This window comes from Xylona heveae (genome assembly GCF_001619985.1).
Source record: "Xylona heveae TC161 unplaced genomic scaffold L228scaffold_6, whole genome shotgun sequence".
Taxonomy (NCBI): Eukaryota; Fungi; Ascomycota; class Xylonomycetes; order Xylonales; family Xylonaceae; genus Xylona; species Xylona heveae.
The window spans coordinates 968,049-975,520 of record NW_017264198.1 but is presented as its reverse complement, the minus strand read 5'-3'; the positions used below and the strand labels follow the sequence as shown (position 1 = coordinate 975,520).

Below are 7,472 nucleotides of genomic sequence, written 5' to 3'. Positions count from 1 at the left end.
TTTCCATTTCCATTTCCATTTCCATTTCCATTTACACTTACACTTACACTTACACTTCAAACATCACTCGTCATACTTCATACATCATACACCATTCATCTTACGTCTTTCGCCCTCTATGGTATATAAATCTAGATATCTAGCAGAAATTTAAAAAATAAAAAAAAAGATATTCTATAAAGCGGCCATCAAAAAAACGGACCATTCTACTTATGTCTTCTATGGTATATAAACCTAGATATCTAGCAGAAATTTAAAAAATAAAATAAAGGGGTTATTCAGTAAAGCGGCAATCAAAAACGCTATTCAACAAAGACGCAATCTCACGATTGGATAGCAGTACTATAGAGATATGGTCTACGATAAATATATCTCCGGATCACAACTAGGTAAGCTATGTCCAATTCCAGTGACATGCAGCGTATGTATGAAACGGGAGGAACAAGTACTTTGTTGTAAAGTCGCGCGATATGAAGTGGTGCGATAGGACATGGTAGATGAAGTAGCAGTATATGAGTAGATAGAGTAGATATGATATGAGTAATAGATAGGACTAAACGAATATAATACAAAAAGTGACATGCAAAATAACGGAGAAGTGGCATGGAATAGAAGACTTATTCAACCATGCGAGGTGCAAGGTGCGAGGTGTGAGGTGTGAGGTGTCAGACTATACTACACTACTCATATTTTACACTTGGAGTTATACAAAAGGCGGAGAGATACAAGGTAGAGTAGTGTGCCGGGGAAAAACAACTAAAGAGAAAAAAAAATGATTAAAGGGGCGATGAGAGAAAATAAAAGGGAAACGGAAAGGGACATGAATATGCACGCAAGACGGAACAAAAATGAAAAATAAACATAAAATAAAGAGGAGAGAATAAATACCTTACATATCACAGAAAAACTATACATATAAGAGAGACCCCCCAAAAAAGGGAGTAGTCAAGGAAAAGTAATGCAACAAAGCAATAAAGCAATAAAGCCAAAAAAAAAAGATTAACAAAAGCGGGGGAAAAGAGAAATAGGACACAGAACTAATCCGAGACTTCAGCGCCCAAAACGCCTTCCTTGCCCTCTGCGATCCGATTCGCTCGCTGTTCCTGGTCCTGCTCCAGCTCAAAGCGTCTCATGCGGGTCGCGATGCGGTCATCGAGCACGATGCTCTCGAGCCAGGGCCGCTCGCCTTCGTTTTCGGCGCGCTTGTGTGCAGATTTATGCCATTCTTTTTCCTCGTGCGCAAGAAGAGATTTCTGTTCCCATGTGTATGGCGATGATGTGGTGGCGGTGGCGTATGCGTCAGTTGATGTGGCAGGAGAAGATGCGGATGGAGAATTATCAGACGACGCGGATGTTTCTGACGACGATGAAGAAGGACCAGAAGATTCGGAGGAAGGGCTGGTGGGTACGTCCTCTTTATATGCCCTGGAAGCGGCAAATACGACGGCAGCGGTCTCGCGGCCGATTTGGTCGGCGAGGTGGCGGCGCGTGAGGAAGCGGTAGACGCGTGTAGGAGTGTTGAGGATACCGAGGATATGAGGAAAGGGGATAGGACCCGAAGGGTCGAGCTCAGCAGGGAAACTGGGCGGGAGTGGTGCGCTGGCGTAGGACGATGGGGAGATGTACGGGGTTAGCACGGCGGGAGGTTTGGTTTTGGATTTGGAGGCTGCGTCCTCGGGCTGTTGGTCTTGCTGCTGGGGCTGCTCCTGCTGGGGCTCAAGTGGCGCTTCAGATTTGTTTGCGTCGTCGTTGGCTGTGGGTGTTGTTGATTCGGATTCGGATGTGGATGTGGGAGCAGCGGTGGGAGAAGCGTCGTCTGTAGCAGGTGAATCGGCCGGCGTTGGAGAGGATGAGGCGGTCTCTGCGGTCGGGACAACTGGCGCATCCAACGGTCCTAGCCACCCCTCTTGCAGTCCCCGCAGATACTCCTTCCATGTGTGCCGTCCGAGAACAAGATCTCCTTTGACTCCGTCCCATTCTTGAATCCCTGTAGTCTGGCGCGTGGCCTGGACGAGTAGCTCTGAATCAGGCTCGGTCGGGTTCTCCGCAACCTCGCCCCGGATCTGGCGCAGTCTGCGAACTTTTTCTGCCAGCTTCGTTCGCACCTCGCCCTCGCGGCGACCTTCAATGACATCCCAGTCCATTGCTGCCGCAACGAGAATCGGCTTGACATACTCGTTGAAATGGTCCCGTGCGGGCCGAAGCCCGTCGCCAGGAGGCGCCGATAGGAATACGGTGAGCTTGCGCGGCATGGTTGATGTGGGCAGAGATTCGTCCGCAATGTGTGAAACCAAAGTACACCATTTCTTCTGGATCTTCTTCTTCTCGTACCGGTCGTAGATGAGGAAGCCGGCGAACGTGGATGACAGGGTGAGGAAGATCATCCAGTTTCGTGAAGGCAACTTGAAGCGGCTGGGGAGACCTGAAGAGGAAAGCTTGTATTAGTCTTCTGTTCTAGTATTGTAGGCAAAACTACAAAAAGACTGGTGGTGTGCTGAGACGCACCCATTGCTCGAAGAGCAGGATTGCCTTCTGCCTTGGGCGCAGCTTTAGCAGCAGACCCAGCGGCTTGACCGGCATCGCCTGCAGGCGGAGGCGCAGGTGCATTTGGAGGCTGGCTTTCTGCCATTTTCTGAGATAGGTCCCGGGCAATTGAGTGACCAGATTAATATACGGAAGCATTCGTTGCTTCGTGGTTGCTGGGAGGTGAAGTCTGAGACTGTGCCTCAGGTGATGCAGTTGCGGGAAGTATAGCCCCACAAGGTATTAATGGGCTTCTGCAATTCAACTTCCAAGTCAATCTCGAAAACCCAAGTTCTTGCTTTAACCTGAGGAATTGACTGTTGGAAAACACTGTTTTGTCACAAAGTGCAGCCCAATTATTACCACGGCCTCTTGAGTTTGGAGTTTGCTCCGGAATATTTCGGTCCGGCCGTAATCTGATCAGATGATCGGATAAGATTATCTCCTTTTTGATCTCAAGGTTTGGCATACCTTTGACCCTCGAAGCACGAATCATTTCCTAGAACGACGGATATAACTTCCATAAGATCAAAGGGCATTCTTCAGCAAAGATTTTGAGACATTGCATTACAACATAAAAGCTCCGAGATTCTCCAGTACTTTTCGCTGTTAAGGCAGCACTTCATTCATATCTATTGTACACAAAAACGATGATTCCGTCTCGCTCGCAGATTTTGAGTAGATGAAAAGCAAAATAAATACCAGGCCGATCCTTGCGCGCTCCTCGTACCTTTAATACGTCAAGGGTTGAAATAACAGTATCGTGCAGCAGACCAAACGCCTTTTATCAGATGACGAAAGAGAGCAATCCACGTGCTCGAAGTGTAAAGAATGGGAAACCAACAAACCAACCATGCAAGATCATAGTAATCTAGAATACATCCATTTCATCATCCTCAATCGGCGGCGCAAACGGAAAATTTCCGCTGTCAATTGCAGCTACGCGGTCAAGCTCCTGTTGGTATTCCTTCCGAACATCGCTCAGAGTGACAATCTTTCTCTTAGCAACGCCGCTCCGACCCATATTGACATTGACGCTGGGCTCTGCCAGGATCCAAGCATGTTTTGGGTCGACAGACGAGAGAAGATTGATGAGAGTGAGAAATGTCTGAGCGACGGCTTCATTCTGCACTTCCGAGTGCGTGCTTGAACTAGTCCGTAGGCGTTGCAGACGTTCGTGCATGATCGTGGCAGCGCCACGGAAATCATTCCGCGAAAGACGGTAGGCGTACAGGATCTGGTGATACGGAGGGCCAGTCGCGATATTGAGCGTCTTCTGGCAAAGAGAGGAGAGAATGGCGTCGACTTGGGGTTGTAGGTCGGTAAATGGAAGGCGGAGAAGTTGGGGAATACGTGACTGGGCAATCATGGAGGTGATAAGAGTTGTTAAAGCGGACTTTTGTCTGTAAAAGGTGGTGATTAGAAAAAGTTCGCTGAAAAAGTTCCAGTGGAAAAAATAAGCATAAACTTACAAAGCAGTGTCTGTATACCTCGCCAAAGCAGAGTAAGCTTCCTCAAATCGGGAGGTTTGAATTGACGCGTAGAAAAGACGAGATAGGATTTCGGTTCGTTGTTGTGGTACCTGTGGGCCAGCTTGAGCATAATATCCATCACAACAGTGTCCTAACAAGGAACTTACTTGGCTCTTAGAAAAACTGGTGAATTGAATGGCCAACCGCGCGAAGTCGGCAACGTACGAGTTGGCACGAGCTTTTTCAAACAAGCTAAGGATATGCATATAATATTTAGCCAAGCCGTCGTGGAAATATGACAGATCGGCAACATTAAGGAGACCCTCTGACTCTGCTAGGCCAATGCCGGTATGCTTTCCTCGGGCTAATCGTGTGTGAGCTTTATCATCAAAAAGTATGAAAAAAAAAGATCCAAACTCACCTAGTCCAAAACCAGCCTTCTTGAACGACAACGAGGCCATCGAATGCTCACTCCGAGCTAGGTGAAGACGACCCTTGAGATACGTAGCCCAAGGAGTATCGGGCATGAATCGCATAAAATCGGAAGCAATGTGAATGTCCCCACGATGCAGAAATTTACACATGATGCGAGTTGCAACATCTTCGTAGCCTTCTGTGAACATGAGATTCGATATCCAACATCGAGCAGAATATGTAGTAAGGGCAGTTCCGGGGACATTGTCCCTAGTCGGTACTTTCCACATTCCAATGAAAAGCTCCTCCAAGACAGTTACGGTCCGGTGGTCCGACTGATACCCCGCTACCTCACTCATTTCGCTTGACTTCTCAGCTCCAAAATTCTGATCGCTCTCGTCCTGTCCCGAATCGGTGCACATTGTCGTGGCGAGCCAGCTCAGCAAACTATACTTTTTCAACGTGCGCAGAATCTCCACATAGAGCCCTGTCGTATCCAATTCCTCAAGGGCATGCTCTTCCTTGTCGATTTCTCCCTCTATGAACACTATCAAGACCAGTAGGTCAAAGAGGACAGTAAATGTGAGATTGATGGTTTCCTGTGCAGCTGCTAGCAAGTTCTTAATTCCGATAGATCCAAGCTCGAGGTGGTGAGAAACCGGTAATTGGCGTTGCGAAGCCGTGGAGATGACAAGGCGGAATACTTCATTGTCGAGTGCCTTGAATCCGCCAATATAGTCGAGCGCATCAGCCAATCGACTGTAGTCTTCGTCTCCAATCTGCGACGCAAAATTACACCGATCGTAGAACGACTGGACCCGCACAGCCGCAGACACAGAGGGGTCTTGCAGCATCTCCGAGGAGAGGACAGAGAGGCAAGAATGTAGTAAAGACGGCGAAAAGAGTTGTCGAAAGAGCCGGGCAGCAGCAATAAAGCCAGAGACTTCCGACGGCTGCTTCTGCCAAGTGCCTATTGCACTTCGTCGTGTAAAGGCCTCGTGCATTTTCTGCTGGTACTGACCCATAGTCCTCCGATTATGAAAGAGCAGCTCCATGTCACTACACTCGCGGATGAGAGAGACACCATCAGCAGTAAGAATCCATGGTATTGAATCATGCTCATCATAAACAAAAGAGACAGCTTCTCGTCTCCGCTTGTCCAAATCCACCGTCAGGTAATAGAACTTGTCCCATTGCATGAATGTGTTCGCTCGAAAATGCTCATAGTCCAGATCGCCCTCATCGTTACGGTCCAGGGCCACAGATGATCCTATCGCTAAGCAAAGTCGTTCTTTCAGAGACTTTCCTTTCTTGACCATTGCAAGCTGATCGGCCGACAGGTTCTGGATATATAATGATAGCGCAGTCTCCAAAGTTGCTTCTGTGAATCGTGGAGGGCTGAAAAAGAACTGGAGCCATTTATCTGTTGCGTCCGCCGGATCCATGTCGAGTGAAGTTGGTTTTTCAAGCTGTAATAGCGTTTCTGAAGCTACACCCATCCAGAGCCTTGACCATGCTGTCGGCAGATCTAACAAGTCGAAGAGCAACCGCTGCACTCGGTAGGTCAGATTATTGCTCCAAACAATCCAAAGCTCCAAGCCTTTCTTCGTCCCTGTGGACTTCAACCTAAAGTACGAAAGACTCCAAATTTCAGATTGGTCTGAATACGGCTCCGGAGGAGTAAAAGTAGCACCAGGAAACAAGTCCTCCACGGCCAAGTGATCCTCATCAGTCTCTCGTATGGCCCAGAATTTGAAATGACCTGGTTCATAGGGCGAATATGTCATGACATAGTACAAGTCACCTTCCCTAGCCCCTTCGGCATTGAAGACCTGTAAAAGCTGTGTGTGCGCAGGATCGATGAGATACTTTGGGATATCCTGCGGCTGTCGCTCTTCGTTCAATAGATCTTTGACCGCTTCTACCTCTCCAGTAGACAAGTTCCACAGTTTGAGTGTATGGTTGAGACAGATGGTAAACACCCGAGTTTTGTCCGGAGAAAAAGACATTGAGGTAGCGGTTGTCTGCTCCAGGTCCACATTGCCAAATCGCACAGTATTATGTCCCTTCCATGGTATTAAGCTCCGGAGAGAAGAGCCCCATCCGCCTTCGGTGAAGAAAGTCTCGCGCCACGATGAGCCTAAGCATCGCAAAGGGAATTAGTACAAGAAAATGAAACTGTAGTCTGCATATGCCTTACCATCATCACCAGGTCGGCGCACAAAGGTTAACAAGCCCCCATCATGTAAGGAAACCAACAATTCATGAGGGGATTTTGCGACCAGACGGTGCGGATAGCGAAAGCTGAACGAGGAGGGGAGAAAGGTTTTGCACCAATCTCCAACATTGCTGTCCAAAACAGCTGATGAGTGTCTGAAGAACTCCGGCCGGAGCGTCAAGGTGTAAAGGTCGTTGCTCGTTGTTAGAGCGAAAAGGCTGACGAGCTCATGACCCTCGAGATCTGCCATCGCCACGCATCCCGGCCGAATTGCATTCGGGAAGCTCAAACGCAGCACCCCGTTTGCAATGTGCTTGGTCTTTTCGCTCCGTGTCAAATCGGCGGTCTGAATCTCAAGTGTCTTGCTCTCATCCAGCACCCGCCAGAGGTACCCGCGTGGGTGACTCTGGCTATCTTTCCGCCAATATGCCGACGCTGAGCTTGCCAGTACTCGTCTTGAAAATGCATTCTCATCCTCAATAGGCGTCAGGGAAACGGGAGCTCTTCGCGTCGAGCCTCGCGCAGCTTGATTTGAAACACCATGGGCGGGTAAACGAATCGCTGCGATCGATTTTAAAGAAGCCGGTTCGAGATTTAGTCGTGTCTCCTTGTAGAGATAAAACGGCTCCTGCTTGGCCATGGCTGCTCCATAAGTCCACAACGGTTGTGAGCTTGGCAGGATGGGTTGCGACTTTATAGGGCACAAAGAGCTTTTGACGCTGCGCGTGCTGGAGAAGTTTGGTCGCTTTCTAGCTGAGCTCGCGCAACAAAAACCGTTGTCGGGTAACACGACGTGGCTAACGAGTTGATTTATTTTCCAACTGTGAAGGTAAACAACAAGCCGA

The 7,472-nt window shown here is 48.5% G+C and overlaps 2 protein-coding genes across 2 annotated transcripts; both read right to left on the bottom strand.

Moving 5' to 3' along the window:
* Positions 1-957: 957 nt before the first annotated feature.
* L228DRAFT_149814 (hypothetical protein) lies at positions 958-2,860 on the bottom strand. Its single transcript, XM_018329272.1, has 2 exons — positions 2,506-2,860; positions 958-2,422 (listed from the first exon to the last, which is right to left on the bottom strand). Exons 1-2 carry the CDS (start codon positions 2,627-2,629, stop codon positions 1,038-1,040), a joined length of 1,509 nt encoding a protein of 502 aa, XP_018187841.1. The 5' UTR covers positions 2,630-2,860; the 3' UTR covers positions 958-1,037.
* A 243-nt stretch (positions 2,861-3,103) lies between these two features.
* Positions 3,104-7,353, bottom strand: L228DRAFT_230660 (hypothetical protein). The gene is made up of 5 exons (XM_018330541.1): positions 6,610-7,353; positions 4,417-6,549; positions 4,163-4,359; positions 3,996-4,105; positions 3,104-3,926 (listed from the first exon to the last, which is right to left on the bottom strand). Exons 1-5 carry the CDS (start codon positions 7,265-7,267, stop codon positions 3,395-3,397), a joined length of 3,630 nt encoding a protein of 1,209 aa, XP_018187840.1. The 5' UTR covers positions 7,268-7,353; the 3' UTR covers positions 3,104-3,394.
* Positions 7,354-7,472: the final 119 nt, after the last annotated feature.

Coding starts and splice junctions, on each gene's coding strand:
- L228DRAFT_230660 (XM_018330541.1), bottom strand. CDS start 7,267: ATGGCCAAGCAGGAGCCGTTTTATCTCTACAAGGAGACACGACTAAAT. Junction 6,550..6,609: donor GCGCCGACCTGGTGATGATG/GTAAGGCATATG, acceptor TGCGATGCTTAG/GCTCATCGTGGCGCGAGACT. Junction 4,360..4,416: donor GAAGGCTGGTTTTGGACTAG/GTGAGTTTGGAT, acceptor ACACACGATTAG/CCCGAGGAAAGCATACCGGC.
- L228DRAFT_149814 (XM_018329272.1), bottom strand. CDS start 2,629: ATGGCAGAAAGCCAGCCTCCAAATGCACCTGCGCCTCCGCCTGCAGGC. Junction 2,423..2,505: donor TCCTGCTCTTCGAGCAATGG/GTGCGTCTCAGC, acceptor TTTCCTCTTCAG/GTCTCCCCAGCCGCTTCAAG.